The 21,672-nt window shown below is 45.2% G+C and overlaps 2 protein-coding genes across 2 annotated transcripts in view; one reads left to right on the top strand and one right to left on the bottom strand.

Annotated features, from left to right (window-relative positions):
* MYO1D (myosin ID) overlaps window positions 1–11,254 on the top strand; it is a 154,938-nt gene extending 143,684 nt beyond the window's left edge. Inside the window, exon 22 of the mRNA XM_044447106.1 lies at window positions 8,660–11,254. Coding sequence (XP_044303041.1) covers window positions 8,660–8,816 — 157 coding nt within the window. The 3' untranslated portion in view covers window positions 8,817–11,254. The remainder of the gene's footprint in view (window positions 1–8,659) is intronic.
* A 2,759-nt stretch (window positions 11,255–14,013) lies between these two features.
* CDK5R1 (cyclin dependent kinase 5 regulatory subunit 1) lies at window positions 14,014–19,565 on the bottom strand. Its single transcript, XM_044447208.1, has 2 exons — window positions 19,464–19,565; window positions 14,014–18,646 (listed from the first exon to the last, which is right to left on the bottom strand). Exon 2 carries the CDS (start codon window positions 18,519–18,521, stop codon window positions 17,604–17,606), a length of 918 nt encoding a protein of 305 aa, XP_044303143.1. The 5' UTR covers window positions 18,522–18,646; window positions 19,464–19,565; the 3' UTR covers window positions 14,014–17,603.
* Window positions 19,566–21,672: the final 2,107 nt, after the last annotated feature.

Genomic DNA, 21,672 nt, shown 5'->3' with positions numbered 1-21,672 from the left:
CCAAAAGTATTGGAAGGGAGAAGAAACACAGAAGTCTTCGGGTACCTAAAGCTCCATCTTGCTCCCAACTCTGTACCTTCATCTACCAGCACCTATTCAAGGGTTGGCCTTCCAGATATTTTGGCCTACCAGTCCCATGATCTCTCACCATTGGTTATGCCGGCTAGGATTGATGGAAATTACAGGCCAAAAAAAATCTGAAGGGGACCACAAGTTGCACACACCTGAACTATGCTAATAAAGGTATTCAAGGCCCTTCTTTTTCACCTTCACCTCCTAAGGAGGCCCCTTACCCAAATTGCCTCAGGCTGTAACAAGTCTGCAGGTGAGAAAATGTGGAAAAATGGAGTCAAAAGTATGAAACACAACCACCAAAATATTAACATATTAACCAATTAAAATGGCTAGTGGGGAGAAGAAACGGCTCCAAACTATTCACCTTCTGCTCATAACCAGGTCCACCCTTTCTCACTCTTTTTCGAGAGAGAATCTTTAAGAAAGAAACACCAGAATCTGCCATGCAGCCAAACAAAAAGAACCTGCCTATCATTGCTGGCTCTCTTCCAGCCTCCCTACCCATTTCTGCAGATGAATGTGCTGTGCAAGTTAAAAGAGGCGTATTTCAAAGTATTAAGTAATTGATCCTTACTGTGGGTTAAAGGTATACCTAGAAGATGCAGCAGCTATGGACTTCTCTTTGGTGTCTCCCCCACCCCACCCCAGCCTAACAAGACTGTCAGGCCAGTCTGTCAGTTACATCTTCTGGTTGAGAAGCGACTGTGCAGTATCAGATTGAACTGTTAATATCCAGGTTACTATGGTGACTGTGTTGTACTTGTTTGAAAGCAGCAAATTCTCTGTTCCCGTCTTCACCACCAGGGCCCCTGCTCTTTCCTCCTGCACGTATGATTTCTCTCATCATTTGGGTTAGCCACAGAGTAAATCGGCTAGCTGGAACAGTCTCTGGCCTGCCACGTTTCTTCCATTTTAAGCCTCCCTTTCCTTCTGTGTTCTTCAGGTCTAATGACATTGAAACATGATGGCTATAGAACACAAACTGAGTGGCCCCGTTTGCTCATGCACCAAACAATGCAGGGATCCTTAAGTACAGAGCCAGAGTTTCTTGAATCTGCCTGTCTCTACAGATGCTTTATCCTGGACTCTGGAATAATCTAAGGCTGTATTAGTTCTCATGCTTATCGCTCAGGTGTTCTGACACTCAGTGCTCCAAAATATACTAATAAAACTTTCTGCTTTGTTTTGCTGGCTGGCTCTCCTCCCATTAATCTTCTTTGCTGACCTTCTAGGATCTGTAAAGTAGCTTACTTTAAATAATTTTAAATAACCATTTAAAGATTGCCTCATTTCTCAAATATATCGAGCATCCTGTTCAGTTATTGCTAGTATACAAAATAAACAAAGGTGCCCCCCTTTGAAAGAAAATAACCGAACTGTTTTGCAAAATGTTTCGATGTTGAAAGGTAGGGTATAAAGTAAACATTGTGCTCACTCCAGCTATTATGTGCAATTCCCGTTAATGTCAGTGGTGTTTACCCAGGAGTTTGCACAGTGGAGCTTATACAGGTTGTGCCTGTTGTAGCAGATGCTATGACACCTGCAATGGCACCATTTTCCTTTTCCCAGTGAATTCTGCATTAAGCATGGACATGAGAAAATTAATTTGACTGGTGGCAGGCAAGTTACTTGGTATGTTAGGGAGCTGCACCAGGATCAAACAGTTTTCAGTCTTCACAGCTTCGTCCTTCTCCAGTGCCTGCTTGCATGCACAACTAATTGAAGCTGTTCTGAGAGACTGGCTTTATCTCCATGTCTTAACAGTTTCAAAGGGCAAAGACAGATGGCAATTGCATGTTGCAATGCAGGCACCTAAACCTGATTACTGAGCATCCTCCTAAGCCCTCAAGTCATTGTTGGGAAGGCTGCCAGAGAGGATGCTGGACTCCTTTTCCAATCAAAAAAGTCAGCATAGTGTCCTTGGTCATTTGACTCCATGCCTACCCTTTGCTGCTCAGTTTTGGAGTTCATTTCTGAAATGTCCAGGGCTCAGTTACAGTTTGAAGGTTGAAACAACATTTCGTAAGACAGGTTGAAACCACTCCTTGGTTAAAGATGTTACTTCTACAGCTTCTGGCTTCTCTTGAAAATTGTGATCAAAAATTCCTTTAAAACACATGGGAGGAAAAAATGGCTCAACCCAGGGCTCAAGAAACCACCCTAGAATCTTAAAGAAACTGGCAGAAGAACTCTCAGAACCACTGTCTACTAGCTTTGAGAAATCATTGAGGATGGGGGAAGTGCCAAATGACTAGAGAAGAGAAAATGTTGTCCCCATCTTTAAGAAGGGGAAAAAAGGAAAAGCCTGAAAAATACAGTCCAGTCAGTCTGATATCAGTACCTAGAAAAATTCTGGAACAGATCACAAAGCAGTCAATCACTGCACCTTGAAAATAATGCAGTGTTTACTAGAATCCAACATGAATTTCTCAAGAACAAATCCTGCCAGACTAATCTAATTTCATTTTTTGATTGGGTAATCTCCCTGGTTGACTGTGGAAACGGTGTGGACATTACAACTTGACTTCAGCAAAGCTTTTGAGAAAGTATCCCATGATACCCTGATTAGACTAAAAGTGAGCTAGGTCAATCAACTATCAGGTGGGTCCTTAGTTGGCTACACAATTGGACTCATCAATGGCAACTTCTCAAACTGGGGAGAGGTAACAAATAGGGTATCACAGAGTTCAGTCCTGAGCCCAGTGCTCTTCAACATTTTAATTAATGATTTGAATGAAGAAGTACAGGAAACACGAATCAAAATTGCAGGTGACACAAAACTGAGTGGCACAATTGGAGATTTCAACATTGGCACAATTGATGACACAAAATTGGGATAACTAACACCCAGAAAGACAGAAACACAATTCAAAGTGATCTTGATAGGCTGGAACACTGGGCTGAAAAGAACAGAATGAAATTCAGTAGTGGCAAATGCCAATTTCTGCATCTAGGAAAAAGAAACCAAATGCATTGTTACAAAATGGGTGATGCTTGGCTCCACGATACTGCAAGAGAGAAGGATTTTGGAACTTGTAGATCACAAGCTGCATATGAGTCAACAATGTGATGTGTTTGCAACAAGGGCAAATGGTATTTTAGGCTGCATTAATAGAATTATCACTTCCAAATCACATGGAGTACTAGTTCCCCTCCACTCAGCACTGGCCTGGGCTCATCTGGAATACTGTGTCCGGTTCTCCTTCATGGTCTCTGTGCATACGGCCTTTTCCACATAGCTCAAGGCCTGAATCAAACTTCCTCGGACAAGCTGGAAAGGGTTCAGAGGAGGGCAAGAAGGGTGATTCAGGGACTGGAAACAAAACCCTGTGAGAAGAGTTTGAAATAGCTGGGCATATTTAACCTGCCAAAGAGAAGACTGGGAAGATATGCTAGCACTCTTCAAAGACTTGAAAGGTAGTCACAAAGAGAAAGGCCAGGAGCTCGTCTTGGTCATCCCAAAGTGCGGGACATGGAATAACAGGCTTAAATTACAGAAAGCCAAGATCTAGCTGAACAACAGGAGACAGGAGCTTCCTGCCTGTTGGAGCAGTACAACAATGGAGCCAATTGCCTAGGGAGATTGGGGCTGTCCCACACTAAAGGCATTCAAGATGTAGCGGAACAGCCATCTGAGAAGGTTGATTTGACTTGGACTCCTGCACTGGGCAGTGGGTGGACCCAATGGCTTTCTTGGCTCCTTATGAACCAGAAAACACCGCTTGTTTTCCACTATTGGCCAGGGTTTTCTTGCTGCTAGTTTGCATGAAGAAAGTTATACTAATAGTGAGAGGAGGAAAATAGCGAGAGGAGGAGGACTCTCTTCCACATGTTGGATGAATCACTTCTGCAGCCTCATGTTTAGGAGTGGCAGAACTGGTTTGTTATAATGAGATGGCCTAGTGGATCCTGTGGATTTCTGTGGATTTCTGATTAGCTGTGCCCTAGTTCCACTTTGTGTTCTGATAGATGAGCTTTTCCTATGTGCATACTAAGTGAGGGACTGGGTGAGACTCAGGATAAACTGTATGCAGACTCTCCAATGTCTTCCTTCTGCCCACTGGAACAACCCCTTTTCTGCCTCTCCCAGGTCAGTTTTCCAATCTAGAGAGGGAAGTGGCACAGCCCTCTCAATGCAGGTGCAAGGGGGCCAGGGCAGATGCCAGTCTGCTCCTTCAGAGCACTCTCTCCAACTTTGGAAAGCATTTTCCAAGCCATTCTATGGCCTCTGGGGCATTTGCCCAGGCACAGTACAATTTCCCTCTTAACCAGTGATGTGGATATCTGTGTCACATAGTGGCCACTGGGGACATGTGAGGTTTAGAAAAATGTTAGCTTTCTTTCAGAGTGAGTTTCTAGCCCTCGTAATAGTCAGACAAATTGGCAGCATCTGAGGATGGTTTGGGAACCTTCAAGTGTTGCATACACTCCATTCCCTGTATTTAGTGACCTAGTTGCAATTTTAAATGGATTTCCCTTCTTGCATGCTCCCTATCTTCAAAAATAATAGATCTGTTTATGGGAAGCAGAGTTAATTGGATCATGTAATACTGGGGTGTGCTATAGCAGGTGTCAGAAGCACTGGATTTAAATGAATTGGCTCAGAAAGTAGGGTGTGCTTCCAGACAAGTATGGCACGTCAGTTGGAAGGCAGCGTATATTTCTCCCAAACAGGTTTTCTGCATTAAGCATTAAAGGTAGAAATGGTGACAGAATATGGTATGGTTGCAAGTAGAAATGATGGCCTCCGGACCTCTGTAAACTACCACGACTGAGACAAAGCAACAGTACCATAATAGCATAGTCGGGATGTGCCCACACAGGTAGCTTTTGACCAAATTAATATTCTTCTTCCTTTTGGGGAGTCTTTAACTTTGATTTTGAAATTTCTGGAAAAAGTAAAGGATTGATGCTCTACTGTTTAAGACATACATTGAGACTTTAAAAATAGATAGGAGTTGATCTTTAACGTATGAAGTAAGATGGCCAGTGTGGTGCAGTGATTAAGAGCATGGGACTGGGACTCAGGTGATCCTGGTCTGTGCTCAGCCATGGAGCCAACAGGGTGACTTTGGGCCTGTCACAGACTCTCAGCCTGACCTAACTCATGGGGTTGTTATTGTGGGGATAACTTTGAGAGCAGCAGGAGGAAAATGATGTAAGCGGCTTTGAGTTGTTGTAAGAAAAAAGCAGGATATAAATCTAATAGATAAATCTTTGTCAAGCTGAAATGGAAGAGCATTGACAGTGTTTGTAAAAGCACCTTTCTTCCTATTGCCAAACATTATCATATAGGATGGGCAACATGTGGCCCTTGCTACCCCACTAAATTTGGGATTGATCCCAACATTTAAAAAGAAATAAATGGCATTTGTAGCTACTACAGAGTGCCAAGAAGGATAACTTTAGTTTGCAGATCAACAAAATGTTTATCTCATGTGTGTGAGTTTCATAGAAAGAGTGGGGGGGGGGCCCATAAATCAACCCCCTTTGATCTTACCACTGTATTTGTCTGGGCAGTAGCAGTACCCCAGTGGGGTAGTAGATCTAGAAGCTCTTTGAAGATTGGCAAAGACAGAAGACAGTTTCCTGAGAAGTGCCTGACCTTGGTTGAACATCCTTGTGGGCAATGGGTGGCTGGTGGGCAGTTTTAGGTGTGTTGTTCACACAGAAGCAGTGCTAAAGCAACCAAGCTGGTCCTGTGCTCAGTGGAACTGAGTGGGTTGCTCCCGGAATCTTCTACAGAGATTAAGGTCTCATAGCAGATCCACTGGGGTTCCTTAGAAAACAAATGAATATGTATAATCCTACTCTGTTCCTGAGGCATTTTCTTTTCCCATTTAAGATACAATTTTTACAAATTTGGAAATGAAGTGGCCATCCGTGTCTAGCTGTTAGAACCTCAGACTCAGGGCCAAATCCTGCTGGGATTCCCAGGCACAGCCATACACATCCCCCCACCCCTCCCCAACCACTGGTCATTGGGTCGTTTCCAGCTTTTATGAAGGCACTTTCCCCATGCTACAAAGGTTTATTTTCTGACAATAAGATGTTTACAGTAAAATACACTGTTGCTGCTCTTTGGGGACCTTTAACCCTGCTGTTGCTGTAGCATGGCCACCAAGAGCTCTTCCAAAATAGAAGTCGGCCGCCAGATTGAAAGGCCAGCACCTACAACAGCTACATTGATAACACCCGAACAAAAGATTGGGGAGCTGTGCTGCAGGTCGTTGCCACACCTTGTGGTAACAGCATCCAGAAATGAATTAGAGACACCCCCTTTTGATGAAGTCAGGCTGGTGAAAGGATGGTAAGAAGATGCCCTTCTCTCCACTCCACAGGAGTTTTAATCCAAAGCAGCACTTTGTCCAGTTGAACCAGAGGCTGAAAGTGGCAGGCTAATTAGGAGTGCTTATAGATCCTGTGGTAATAGGGGAGGCAGAATCACTGGCTGGTGTGATTACCTCACTGAGGCTAGCCATTCTCCTAGTGCCGGATCTTGGCCTCATGCCCTGCCTCTCGCTTGACTGGCAACCTAACAGGGAAGTACACATTGGAGAGTACAGAATTTCCCCCAGTGATTCACATTAAGACTGTAGCCCGCTGTGGCTTTAGCATGTGTTCATCTGACTCTGCTAAGGCAGTTCAAAAATAGCAAATTAATCGGGGATTTTTGATGCAACTCACTGTGCTGTAAGCAAAGAAGTATTAAATACCTGCAACAGTGGAAGACTTTGCCTGCTGTCTGAATAGTACCCTCTGCTAAACAGTGTTGTGTGTCTATTTCTATTTTGTATTTTTTAATTAAAGGCAACTAGCATTTAGTATTAACAGAGCAATCATAAGTAAGCTTACTTTGAAGGTAGGTCACATTGAATTTAATGGGGCTACCCCCCTACATTGTGAGCACAGGAATGCAACCTAAGTTGCAATGACACCAGTCTTTGATCCTTATTTTCTAAAATATGGGCAGGGGGAGACAATGTTTCTGGTGGAAAGCATTGGAAGAAAATAATGAAGTACTAGTACAGGTTTGGTTTGCAAAAGGAAAGGTAATGTTAGGTGTTAGAAAAACTCTGTGTTTTAAAGATACTGTCCCTGTGGTTCAAGAAGTGATAAAAAGACTGACACTGGAGATTATTCTTGCTAACTGAACCCTGCTAATTTCCCTGCTTTCAAAGATGCAGTCATCAGTCTCACCACTTCCCATCTATTTAAGTACACCAAAATGGGACTGGGGAGAGTTGCTTTAAAAAACTGATTTTCCCATTAGATTAGGCTTCTGACATGTCTACTCAGAAGTCAGTCCCACTGAAATCATTAGAATATACTGCCATGTAGGGTTGTAACCTAGATGCCACAATGGAAATTACTTTATATTACTTCAATAACTGAAATATTCTCTTTGCCTTTGGATCAGTCTCTGGAACCTTTTTTGTCTGGAGATTTTCCAAAGCAGGAGCCCTATCAGAAAGACTGCAGACTCTCTTTCTTTAATCTGACTTCAAAACAAATGGTATTTTTGCTTTTGACTTAAGTGAGTTTTATTTTAGTGCACAGCGCTCTTGGATCTGATTTTTTATTGCCAAAGTGGAGATTTTTATGTGGAGTTTTTAGTTGCAGGTGGTAGCCTGAGGTGCTGGGAGCAGACAGCTGAGGGAAAGTCCCATACTCTACCATAGGAACAAAGGGTCTCACCCTCTTTGTACCTCCATCAGGAATGATTTGAAAAGGGGGCATAGTAATGCCTACAACTCATTTCACCAGAGCAGATGGATTAGGGAAATTTTGCAAGAGTGACTTGAAAAATCACTTTATCAAATCTGAGACCCATCAGATGTGCATGTTGTCTTTTCATGTCTCAAAGAGGCTTCTTCTGCTGTATCTTAAGTACAGTGTATTCTGCTGCTTTCCTACTGTGCACAAAGTGCATGAGCTTGTGGTGATAATGCAGACCAGAGAGCAAAGAATGTGATGTAGGTAAAGCACAAGCAACGGTAAAATTACAACGAGATGAAAAGCCCAGTGCAACTCAGCCTTGCAGCACAGACCTGAATACCCAAAACCAGAATCCTGCACATTCAGAATTGTGCTGCAGTCAATGTTCTTATTTTGTATGTCCTTATTTTGTGAGAATGTGGAAATGCTAAAAGTGGGCAAGGGCCTCTGTGAGCAAGAACCTGCCTCATTGGGTGCAAGCGTCTCTATAAGAACCTGCCTCAACATGAATGAGCTTTTCTACTTACCATCTTCACTATTCTCCTACCAGAGAATCCTCAGACCACCACATACCTGATGCTCAAGTTACCTGGCCCTTGCTGCCTTGCCAGAATCGTAGCTGAAGCAGTTGTTTCTTCTTGTTCTTCATTGCCTGCTCTGTTCCAGCCTCTGATGTTAATCATGCCCCCCCACCCGCCCCCACGCTGCTGGGAAGTGGCAGAGATGATCCCCGTGGCCCTTTTCTTAATGGTAAAGCTTACTTAGCCGTGTCCTGTGCAGGCTTGCCAAGCTTCGTGTCCTCTGCTCCGTAGCAGCACTGCTACTTTTAACCTTCTCTGTGTCATATTCTTCTCTTCCCCTGCAGTGAGAAACGTCTCCTGCACGTGAGCATCACCAACCCAGTCCAGTGCAGCTTGCATGGTCGGAAATGCACCATCTCTGTGGAAACCAGAATCAACCAGTCGGAACCAAACTTCATCAGAAATCGCACAGGCTTCCTTCTCTCTGTGCCTGGGAATTAGCACTACTTCTGCTAGGGGAGGGAAATAGGAGAGAGGCTCAGCACACACACCTGCTCCTGGGCCAGCCTCTGTTCCTCTTGTGCTTTGACTCTTGCAAGGCTGGGAGAAAGGAGGAGGGTTGCCAAGATATTTGTCTGTGGCAGACATCTAGACATCTACAAAACTACCTTTAGCAGGAGCTTAAACCCACCCCCACCATTATATCAGCCATGAAATTAAAAACGACTTCTGAGCCAATTTGTACCAAAGTGCCTTTCATTAATATTCTTTTGCCTCTCCTGTGCTCCCTCCACCTTATACCTAAGGTGGGATGTCTAATGAATTGCCCACATTTGGATGAACAAAAATCTTCTATGGCACCTTGTTGGATTTCAGAAAGACCAAATCTTACCTTTAAATGGGAACTTTACAGGAGAGATTGCTTCCACAAGGCAGGGCCACAGGGCTGGCCGTAGTTTCCCAAAGGGCTGCCCCACCTCATGCATCTTTTTGTTCAAGCAGGTTTTGTTTGAACCCTAAGCATTGCATTAATCCTTCAGACTGGGTATTGGCTGTTTTTCTGGGTTGGTTGTTGTGGTGCAGTGCAGTACCTTACTAACCTTGCATTGCATTCCTGTAAGAGCTTTAGGTGATTCTGCTGGGCACCAGCAGACACTTGAACACAAGCTTTGAAATGTATTTGCAGACTTTTCCCAGTCCCCTTTTGTGTATGGTTTGGCACAGATTCTCCTGCATGATTTTCTTGCAAATGCTGCTGTTAGTGCATAATGTGCTTTTTCAAGCACCTGGCAACAATTCAGCCAGTGTACGTGCCTTTTGTTGGTTATACAGCATTTTGTTGAATAGTGATGCAGCCTTATGAACAGATTTTTATTTCTTCTAGTACCCAAAAAGGTATGCTTTATTTAACACTTATGGGAAACTCTTCCAGCATCTTGAAACACAGGAAGAGATATCCTATCTGGGGCAATAAAGAAACCAGCAAACAGAGAGGAACTGTCTGGCCCCATCCAATATTCTACTGCCTTTGTGACCCAGCTTTCCAGTAAAGGAGCATTGGTGGTGCGGATATTGTTAAAGCCCAGTCTTGGAACATATGGGGCAGGCTTTCAGCTGAGAGGTAGATATGTAGAGGGCAGGGATCAATACTGTCAGGACCAAAACAGATCTGAGGCAGCAAACAGCTCTTTGACCTCTTGGCTGGGAATCCACACTCTGATCCATCTCCCCTGCCTCCCTTGCAGCTGGCACAGAAAAGATGGTGCTGGGTGCTTCTTGGAGGTTAGAAAATTGACCTTGGAGGAGGGGGAAAAGGAGGCAGTGAGGGGAGGAAATAAGCTGTCTAGCTTAACGGTAGAGCAGGAGGCACAGGGAGGCAAATAGCACCTTCTGTCCTGTTCTGGATGCTCACAGGCATCAGAGGCACATTCAGTAGGATTGCACCCTAAAACCTTTGGCCAGTTTCAGCTAGAGAAATGTAAGCCAGAAAAATAAAACCCTGGGCCATTATTCATCCTAGCATTCATTCCCACATCCATCGTCAAGCACATCCAAGCTGACAGGTATTCAGGATGACCTGACTCTTCCTTCCTTCTGAAAAGAAAGTTGGCTCTTGGCTAGTCCTGCCAACCAGATGAAAAGTTTGTTCTCCATTCCCTGTTGCCAAAAACAAAATGGCCATGTCTACCTTCATCCCATCCTCTTTCTTTGCTTTTCTCTTAATTACCAGTGTGCCTTCCAACTTGCACTTGGATAGCAGCCAAATTAGATGCTTTTTAATTAGCACTTTTATATGGTTTCTTAGCATAATGACTGGATTTGAATAATGACAGAAGAGAATTGTGTGGCAAGGAAGTCCTTTCAAATTTGTAAAATTGGCTACATCGTATATAATGAATTAACTGAATACACAGTATTTCTGATTCATATCAGTGTGTGTGTGTGAGAGAGAGAGAGAGACAGAGAGAGACAGAGAGAGACAGAGAGAGACAGAGAGAGAGAGAGGCCAGTTCACATGATTACCATGGACTAAACAAGAAACATGTCAAGTCACAGTTGCCTGTCCATCCACACAACTGATTAACTAGTCCTCAAATAACCCAACAACAGCCCATTGGTTTTTTCACTTTCCAGCAAGCCATGCCATCCGAGATCAGACAATGCAACACGCTGCAGATGGGGGATCAGGAAAATGGTGCCCAGCACACACTGTGGCTTGAACTATGGTGATTGTGTAAATCAGGTCAAAAACTCCAGGTATATTTCTAGATTTTTCTATAAACTAATTTTCATAATTGTACACTTGATTTTTATGCCTGAGAGAGTAATGTAATGAATATTTTAAAATGTAGTTTATATGAAAATGTGGGCAACAACCCAAATGTATTTTGTTTACATAATTAATTGCAATAAATAAAAAGAGCCTCATTTATACCTAATACCTTTCTCAGTGTTTTATACTTGGTAAAAAATGTAAATCTTTGGCAATGTAATGGAATTTGCTTTGCTTTGATTCTTTCTAACACCATTTCTTCAAGCTTCTGGTCCTCAAGATTACAGAACAAATTTTAAAAATAATTTCTGACCTTCAAGGGAAAACAATCTGAAGAATATTCAACAAGTTTCTAATAAAAATGCCACTTTGAACTTTTTTTTTCAATCTTTTCTTTTGAAACTTTTTCTTTAGAACGTACTTTTTGAAATTTCTGTACCGCTCAATATCTGAACATAATACGTTAATAGAATAAACATGCAGATGTGGGACAGGCTGTTCCCTGTGTTAATTGATGGTGCACCAATCAGTGGGAGCTTCCTTGGTTCTGATAACGTGTGGACGAGGGATACGGAGGCTGTCCTAAGCAGGTGTTCATACTGTTCAAGCACCAGACTCTACGGGAAGGGCTGATTTACTGTATGAACAACATTCCGCTGCCAGAAGATGCCTGGCTGCCCCAAGATGCTGCTGATTCCTCTGTCAGTGGGGCTTCTCATTCAAGGCAGGTTTTCCTCTGAGTTGTATAGGAGGTGTCTGCGGTGCTGGACTGCACCCCTAAATTGGTTCACCCACATGGAGAACTATGAATCATGCCTGTGAAGCGCAAAAGGACATCTGCAATGGGTGAGGACTCCTTCTGGCACAGAGCCCCAGCTTCACCTGCTGGTTACCCAACTGGAGCTTTCACACAGAAAGAGGAACCCACAACAAGCATATTCATCAACAGGAATCAGTTACAGCAGGGAAGGCCAGAGTTCTGGTCTGCACCATCCCTACACAACCTTTGGTAGCCAAGTTGGGGGAAATGGCTCCAGAACCTTAGAGGGCTTTTGCCAGGCCAGAGAAGCTAAATGGGACAGCCAAACTTTCCATAGAGCTGCCTGAGTCTATTGTGGTCACGTGGAGGGTGGGATCTTGAACAAAAACGGTATTTGCAGTTCTGAGCTGAGAATTCTTGCTGGGGGGTTGCTCCATGGCATGTTAACTATGTGCACCAGCCCCCTTTGGTAGATAGTTGGGTGTTTGTTTTTGCCGTGTTTGTTTTACTATAGAGTTCATAGATCCCAAGAGATAAATGCAGCATGATCCAACCAATCTTACAGTCCCCTAGATGTTGCTAAGGGCCACAGGATTGCCCTGCCTGTGGCAGTAATTCACAGCTTTGCTCTCAGGTGGCACCAAGTAGGCTTTGCAATACTTCCAGTTCACCGGAGGTCCCCTGGCCCATTTTTGGTGGACAATGGCTGGTGGCTGTGGCATGATCCAACCCTCGGCACAATCCAACCAAATCTGCATAGTTTAAAACTTGAAAGTAACTCCCTTTTGATGCCTGCTTCTGAATAGACAAGCACAGGATGCAATATGAAATATGTGCTTAATGCCCCTACGGAAAACAGTGAGCCAAGTTATTTGCCTTACTGTAAATACAGAACATGAAACAAAATGTATAGGTAGCAGGCTTCCCTCAGACAAAGGGGAGCAAACCACTTTTAAGTATAATGTATTTATGGTTTCCCTTCTTCCTTAACAAGTGTCCACATCATCTTAAGAATAGCCACATTCTATGGAGACATTCTGTGTAGAGCACTGAAAATAGCCTTGTGTTTGAACTGGCAGAAGTGGAATGTACCTTGTATGCAAGCTTCATTTCCTAGCCTAGCCAAAAGGGCAATTAAGGCTTACACATTAATTGATGACCCTTTTTTTCTTTTTAGGAAAACAATCATGTTCACCTAAATGAATAAGACCAGCTTCCTCTTATGAATCACACTGTGCTTCATGCATCATGTCCATAGGGAAAGCAAATCATGAAGCCATGGAGGTGGGGTCTCCCTTCCCCAGGACAGGTCGTCTTTCCAACCAAACTGCTCTTTTTTCTTCAATTCACCTACTACTAGGGTGGCCCAATCTTACATAACCTACTCTTATTCTCTCTCTCTCTCTGAGGAGCATGGGGGCTCTTAATAATGAGTTACAATGTAAGGCACTGAGTAATCCTCAGTAGTAGCTCTTGCTGAAGTACATGCCATGGGAAGTATCTTACTGAATTGCATCTAGGCCTACTTTGATCCTTTGCAGCATTCTTTGTTTTAAAACCTAGCAACCAGCCAGTGCTATGTAGTCGACTGAGAGCTGGGCAGAGGACTGGAAGTATTCCAAACACTACTTGGTAGCTTCTGAGAGCAAAGCCTTGAATCACTGTAACAGACAGAGTGATCCTACAGCCAGTAGACTGATCTAGAGGGTCAGCAGATTGACTGAATTCCCAGCCCCAAGGTCAGAAAACAGCTCTGACAACTGGGGACCCGCACCCAGAGAACCATCCCTTGCAGCAAGCGCAGAGAGAATGGCATCCACCATGTCTCTTGGGCTTTAAGAGAAGCCTCGGAGATCTTGCACTGGGGTTCAGGAGGCGAGACTGGCCCTGCCAAAATGTGATGCATCCTGTCAGCACCTCATCCTCATTTCCTCCAGTGCCGAAGCACTGCTGCCACTTAGGAGGCAGGAGTGCCGAGGCAATCCTCCCCTTGGTGCCCCTCCCAGCCTGCTCAGGAGACCTTGTTTTAGGCATTAAACCCTCTGTCATCAAAGCAAATCAATTATTATTCCTGTCGTCCTCATCATCATCAATAGTTCTCTTCCAGCATCAAACGATAGTTTAAAAAACCTGGTCTGTCAGCCAGTGGTGTAATGGATGGTCAGTGCATTTTATTTTAATCAGCACAGTACAAAAATAAATAAAAATAGGAGGGCATTAAGTTACAGGCACACACAGCTCCATGACAGTTTTGTCATATTTATAAACCTCACATACTTACAAACACACTATAATACACATACATACAAGAAAGAGACCATTTATAAATTAATTTAAGTAATAATAAGCAATCATAATACCAGTTTTGGTCAACAAATACTTACAGAAGAGATTGCACACTTTAAAAAATCCAAAACCCTTAACATATACAGACATGTAGAATTTAGCGGGTTTTCTCTTCTCACCCCTCCAAAACATGTACAGTTATGAAGAATTTCAAGTGAAAAAATGGCACACTTTTCCTGTTTAATTCTTTCAACTGTGGCTTAGAGCAGACTAAACCATTAAGAACTGTGTACAGTTAAGATCAGAAAAAGATTTAGAAGTCTTGAGATTAAAAATACTGATTTGGAGGACCTCGGGCCTGGGTAGCAGTTGGAAGTGGGATGTGCTTGAAATTTGTGCATGGTGATATTTTCTTGTTTTGTTTTGTTTTTGCTTTTGTTTGTTTGCTTTTTTACAATCAGCTGTTCTAAGGTTTTGCCTCTTGTCAAAAGACACACAATGCTGCTTTTGGCATGCACAACATTACCGTAAAGCTGTTATGAAGGAACAGAAGAAGCATCCCTTTTTCTCTCTGTGGTTAGAATAAATTTTGTTCTGAAAGAATTAGCAGCATATTAAAATCCCATTCATTGCTCTCGTTTACTCAAGTATATCAGCTGTTCCTTTTCCCTGTCAGAAAACAATTAATACACAGGGCTGGATCTGCCTTCCATTGATGCACAGAATTCCTTTGCCAATCTAAGGAACTCATTCCTCCCAAAATCTGTCACACCATCCTACACTGCAGCTCATCCTTTTCAGCCAGGTCCCATGCCCGTCTTTGCAGTATTTTCCGGGGCTGGAAGGACTGCTGTAGAGAAGAGGGTGTGGGAAGGTCTGTTTCCACCAGCTCTGTCATCTATCTCTAAATCTGGATCCATCCCATAAGTCCAGGTTGCTAAAGAAAACAAGACAATTTTTTATACCAGGGTATACAACCAGATCACATTTGCTTCCCATGCAGCGCAATCCTATGCATGCAGGACTGCAGGACTATTTTCAGTGGACTGCAGCCTTACATTTTTTGGAATTGTATGGGGTAGGGCAGGGCAGGTCAAAGAAAGATTTGCTTCAAGCAATGGGGACTAAAATTTATTCTGAGTCTTTAAGGCAGGGGTACATATAACAGGCATCTTGTTGGCTGCATGTGATCCCCGCCACTGCTAATACAGGGACAAAATTCTCAGCAGGGGTAAAAAGATGGTTTGTCACCAAATTTCCACTGCAACCTTCAATTGGAGGCTAAAAATGATGTATTTTGCTTGAAAACATGCCAAATTTGTACATTTACATCTCCACAGCAGGTTGCTATGTGCAGATATGGCATGTTTTCAGGCAAAATATGTCATTTTTAGGCTCCCAGGGAAGGTTGCTACTGAAATTTAGTGGCTAACCACCAACTCTTTTTCTGCCACTGCCAAATTTGGTGCCATGGTAACAGCAGGGGTGCAGCCTGCAGGGGCTGGAAATGACCCCCGGAGCCCCCAGAGTTGCCCACCCCTGTAAAAGGTGTTCTAGAAATCAGCAAAGAAGATGGGCAGGAAACGAAGTCTATAATGAAAAATGAAATGATATTTGTGCCATCCATTTTAGAGCAGCAAATAGTCATGCAATGATGATCTATATACCCCCATTTCTCCATCCACCATGGAGACCACAGAGAAGCCCTCCTTGTGACATTAAGGCTATTTTTGCTTCTACGAATCCAAAGGTATACTTAACAGTCAGTGTCCCACTTTTTCATGGCTCAGTTTTTCGCCTAGCTTTTCAGCAATGGCAGGTCATGCTTAGCAAATCCAGCAGCTGTTGGACATGCCAAGATTTCTGTACTTGTCCTCCTCAAAACTATCAGCTTAGACCTTTTCAAATTTCACAGTATTTTTCTGTTCCTCCTACTTTTTTAATAGTGCTTTGCTGCTTTTGAAGTTAATCACAAGCTACGCTATGTAACAACCCTAAGTACAATACAGCCCTCCCTCTGCCTTTCTGCTAGAATGCCAGCATCCGTAACACAAGGAGTGGAAGAGCACCCTAGAATATGTCTAACTTGTCCCTTTGTCTGTCTTCACATTAGAGTGTTGTAGCCTTTTGTCCTTTGCAGTGTCCAGCTTGTGAGAACTTAAAAATGGAGAAAATGCTCTCCATACCAAATGAAATTAACATCTTCAACAGAATTCTAGTTCTGGACTATTTTCATGTAATACACATTGTCATTAACTTAGCAAAATTCAGTGTAGCTTTTTATGTCCCCCTTCTCTACACAATTTATATACATTTACCATCCCTGAAGCTAACTTAATCTCTTCCTTTTTGGGAACTGGAAAGCTAAACAAAATTCAGATTCCTACACATCAGAATCAAATGTTTAAGAGCCTACATCAAATGCTTAGGTGCAAAGGGTGGGAAAAATATTGAAATGCTGAGGTGCTGGCATATAATCTGTAGGATCAAAAGTGGGGCCTATACATCTGAGAACAGACTTGTAACTAAAATGTGCAGTATTTGAACAGGCTCATGGTCACCCTATTCTGAAACAGCCAAGTTATACAATGCAAAAAACATTGTACCTCAAACACCTTCCCAAACAACTTGGCAGCAAAATTAATACCAGCCATCCCTTGGGAGCATCTTGAATCTCAGTCCCCTTCCCATATTGACTACCTTGTTTTATTTTCTTCTGGACTTTAACAGGAAGTTATCTCAAATCTCACCTTTGCCTTTTGGCACTGATGCTTAGAAAGAGCCCCACAGAGCCCCGGATGTTGACCCCCAGTGAAGAGAGTGGTAGAGGTGATCACATACAGAAGGGCATGGATGTGTCTTGTATATACTAGCCTTTTCGTTGCCTGCTTCTGATGCTTTTGTTTTCATGCAATAAAGAGTCTGTTTTGGAGGCCAATACTATGCTGGTGCCATTTCACTCAAATCAGTGTGCAAAGTTATCACACTTAAAAGAAGTAAATCCCACACTTGGCTCTTCACTCTGGAATACCAGCTGCTGAAAAATCCCCTGGATCGGGTCCCTACATCTTCTTATGGACCATTCTTGCTGTTCTCCACAATCCACTGTGAGGCATTAAGAAGTGCAAGATGATTCTCCCCAGTCAGGCAAGGCCAGTGGGGGCAGGAATGCCAAGGTCTCGCACGGCTGGCTTGGCTCTCCACTCCTGCTCACCTTCTCATTGCTTACGCCGAGTGGAAAGGAAGCTGTATCCAGCACATGCAGTGAAACAGAGAACCAGACCCACAAGCCCTCCTCTCCTTTGTTCGTTTCGCTTCCAAGAAGTCAAGCCGATAAAATGGCGGAGAAGAAATGTGGCTTGTGGCCGATCAGCCTCCTATCTGTGTCCTGGTTTGTTCTGAAAATGAAAACAACATAAAAGAAGGAAAATGGACTGTTCCCCTCCATCCAAGTGGCAGTGAGGTATGCTCACCGGTCTAGGCCAATGAGCAGCCTGTTCTTCTCTTCCTGGCTGCTTTCGTTCTTCAGGTCAGCAAAGACCTGTGTGAAATAGTGTGGATCAGCATTGATCTGCAACATTTTGGGACTCATGAGGTTAATGATTGATAGGCAGCGATCCCAAAAGGCCTCTTTGCAGCTCTCCACCAAGAAGGGCTTCAGAGGGTAGGAGATCTCATTGCCCATGTAGGAGTAGGAGAGATAGAGACACGTAAGTAAGATGGCTTGGAGTTCATGGTCTGTGGCTACTTCAGAGGAGATGACATCACGGCAAAGCATGTACAGAAAGACTACGTTGGCCGGGGTGATGAAGCCTTGGTCTTGCCAGCCTTGCAGAAGAAGGGACCGGTCAACACTCCGAAGCCACAGGACCGGATCGGTGGGGGAGAGGTGCTTCAGCCGGTAGCACCGTCGGCAGAGGAACTCGCCCAGGCATCGCAGCAGTTCGCTAGTCGACGCTTGCACAATAACTCTCTTGGGGGTGCCAGATAGGTTGGAGTTGGGGTGGGGGGTCTTCTTGATGGAGGAGAGGGTGCTTTTGGAGCTTGAGATCTGGTTGTTGGTGGCAGGAGGCTGGGCACTCTGGTTCTGGGCAAAAGTGGAGAGGTTGGCGCAGGAGAGGGACTTCTTTAGGTTCTCGTTGTTGAGGTGGGTAACATTGTTCTGGTAACTGCTGTTGGGCTGCACCTTCTTGGAGTTCTTCTTTTTGGCCGACACAGCTACAATCCTTTTCCAGGGCAGCACCGAGATGATGGAGTGGCGCTTGAGATTCTTCTCCTTGGCATTCTTGCTGTTCTGGACAGCCGTGTAATGTCCCACCGTTGCTGAACCGTCCTCAAAGAGGGTCGCTTTCCGATAACTAGGTGAAAGGGACAACACAGTGCCCATGGTGCAGCTGTGGGGAGGAGGAAAGGGAGCTGAACGGAGCCAGGGGCTGCCACTGCTGGGACAGGGGGTTTCTACTTCCAACACCCCTTCCCCTCTGCCGCTGCTTTTACCACCCGGGTTCAGACCTGCCAAAGGCAAAAAGGTTCAGGTCAGATCCATTTCTCTCTGATGTGCAAGTTCCCTTTCTCCCATGGTGCACCAAGGCCCATCTTTCACCACCTCCCCATTCTTCTTTCTAAGTTTTGTTATAGCCATGGCTTCTCACCCCCACCCCAAATCTTCCTGCCTTGCTCTGATGCCTCCTCATATTATTAAAAGGCCGTATCCTACCCTAGAAGCAGAAACGAGACACGCACACGTGTCCATGCTTGCATGTGTCTGGTCTGTCTATGCAACCACATTAGTATTGGCCATGTAGGAGGTAGCCATATTAGTCTGCCGCAGCAAAAACAAAGAGCGCTGTAGCACCTTCAGGACTAACCAGCTTAATTATAGCAGCAGGTTTGACGGGCCAGAGCCCACTGAGTCAGATGGAAAGTGTCAGATGTGCAGATGTCTCTCTAAATAACGTATCTATCCATACACATCTGGTGCGGCCATATACACCTACAGCATCAGTCATGCGTTTTACATAATTACAGTCACGCAGCTTATCCATTTTAAGCTCCGTACCTTTTGGAGTCAAGCCACCAAACAGCTGTCAGGGATGATGCCTATTTACCTCCAAAGCCAGCTTTCCTTTTGCCACCATTTTCCTCTGCCCGATCTTTGCATTCGCGGGGCCACCCACACGCGCGCGCGCGCGCGGTTCCAGACCCCTTCCTCCCGCCCCGCAATTTTGCTGCACTCCTTCCCCCCCGCGCCCGCACAGCAAGGGGGAGCGGGAAGGATGTGATGGCGTCTGCTCTTCTCCATCCCGCTGCTCGTCTCCGTGGTACCCACCGCAGTGCGCCCGCCTCGGAGCCGCTGAGTGGCGTGGCTTCTGTCCAAGGTCCTGCAGAAACCGCTCCGCTCCGGCTGAGGGGAGGTGGCGGAGGGGCAGGATGGGGGCCGTCCAGCGCCCCCTCCCCCCGGCTCCGATCTACCCCCAGTCACACTTGGACGTACATGGAGATCTTCTCGTGGTGCGCGGCACATGAATGGAGCTCCCCCCCGCGGCCCGCCCCCCTCCCCGGAACGGCGCGAGACGCCCGAACCGGCCGCCGATCGCCTTTCCCGGCACCGGCTCGGTGGCTGCGCCCGGCTGACTCCACGTCCCGCTCGCCCCGGCTCCGGCTCCGGCTCCGCTGCGCCTGGCTGGCTCCGCCTCCGCGCTGGCCGCGCCTCTGTCGGCTCTGCAGCCCAAGCCGCAGCCGCAGCGCGCCCCCGCCTGCCAAGCGCGGCGCCCCCTGCCGGCCAGCAGCGGCGCCGAAGCGGCGCCACGGGGAGCCCCGGAAAAGACTGTTTCTGAGCGCGTGCAGAGAGTAGAACTTGCCTTCCAGCCGGCGCTAGCCGCTTTGGCGACCTGTTAGCCGGGAAAAAGCGCCTCTGTTCTCGGGCAACTCGCCTGTCTTGGCGCTGAACAAGTCTTAGTTCCTCCTTCGAAAAGATCCGCTGAAGCGGAGAGCAACAAGTTTGGTAAGGTTAGGTATTCAAACTGAGCTGTTGTAGAATACTGGAAATATTTCAAAAGATAGGCTGTGCTTGACCTTTGTATAAGTGCAGCCCTTTGCAGCAAAGGCACAAAATTTTAAGAGCTGCACCACACATGTCCCGGATGCAAAAGGTTTCAGATTCATTTCCTGGCATGGGAAAATCCTATCTGGCTGCTGCCAGTAATTGGCGATGAAAACCGAGCTAGGTGGGCAATACTTTGGTAAAAGCAACTTCCTCTTTTTCTCCAAAACTCGTGGGTATGTGCCTCTTTTACCGTGGAATCGGCACTTGCTGTTCCGTCCCTTTAGGCAGTCACTGTCAGTTTCCCTGCATATCTCTGCGCAGCTGAAAGCTCTCAGCAATTCAGCTCCATGCCATACGTATCCTTCTTGCGCGCAAACAGTCCTGTGGGGGTACGTTTCAGAAGGAATCCAGGATCTGTCTTCCAGGAAAGGAAGAGTTCTGCTCGTGGAAGGTTCCTCTGCCCGATTTTGGGTGACTCCCCCCGCCCCGCCCCCGTACAAAGCTCCGTCTGTGGACCATCAGCGGGCTCCGGGTAGCGTTTGCAACAGTACTGGAGGGGCTGCCCTGGGAGGTGGAGACGGGGGATCCCATTGCCGCCGGCGCAGCTGACCCGGACCCAACCCAGGTGTTTTCTGCATGCCACTTAAGCTTGAGTTTGAGAGGGGATGGTTGCAGCTAGGTTCTATTTTCAGGTCAGACAGGTTCCTGTCTGGCTAAAGCAAAGGGCAGCTAGCTGTGTTTTTGCTGTCTCTGCAGATCACAGTTAATCTTTCTCGATTACATTGTCCCCCAGTGTGCTGGCTGGGAATGCTGGGAGATCAACACATCTGGATTACTTTGGCTATTAGACAACATAGAACGATAATAAATAATAGACCTGGATGGTGCTAGTTTGATGGAGGCTGATTTTTGCCACTATCATTCCTCTTGCCTTTAAAAGCGCCTGGGTTCTTTTTGTCTGTGCTTGCAAATAGTGGCATCTACTGACCAGCGACTGTATTACATCTCCAAGATTAAAGCCGCTGGAGAGAGAGGCGATTTCCTTTCCGTTTATCTGTAGATGGAAAGTCAGAACAAATCCCCCCGTTGTAACCCGAACACAGGATGGCTAACCTTATTTTTAAAACTCTGGCATCTCAGTCTTTTGAGGGCAGATTTGCTTTAAGGACTTGCAAGACAAAACAACGATGTGCAAAGTGCCTTTCTGACAAAAGCCAGTATTGTAAAGGCCAACCTAAGCATAGTGGCTTTGAGCATGTGCAGAATATTAGTTCATTATTTTAATTAAAAAGTGCATCTTCTAGACAGTAGAAGAATCAAAGCATTAAATGCATAGGCATTTGATCATTTTGAATACTCCCAGATATGAAAATAGTCTGTATTCTGCTAGCCCATTAAGGCACAGATCAGGATGGAACCTTTTCCTCAGGTGTGTGAAGTTAGCATTTGCATTTGCTGAGAAATCTCCAACCACTGCATGGGAATGTATAAC

Source organism: Varanus komodoensis, unplaced genomic scaffold (genome assembly GCF_004798865.1).
Source record: "Varanus komodoensis strain SLA01 unplaced genomic scaffold, ASM479886v1 scaffold50, whole genome shotgun sequence".
Classification (NCBI taxonomy): Eukaryota; Metazoa; Chordata; class Lepidosauria; order Squamata; family Varanidae; genus Varanus; species Varanus komodoensis.
This window is presented reverse-complemented; position numbering and strand designations above follow the sequence as displayed.

Bases quoted from the DNA above. Each gene is read 5' to 3' on its own strand.
- CDK5R1 (XM_044447208.1), bottom strand. From the start codon at position 18,521: ATGGGCACTGTGTTGTCCCTTTCACCTAGTTATCGGAAAGCGACCCTC.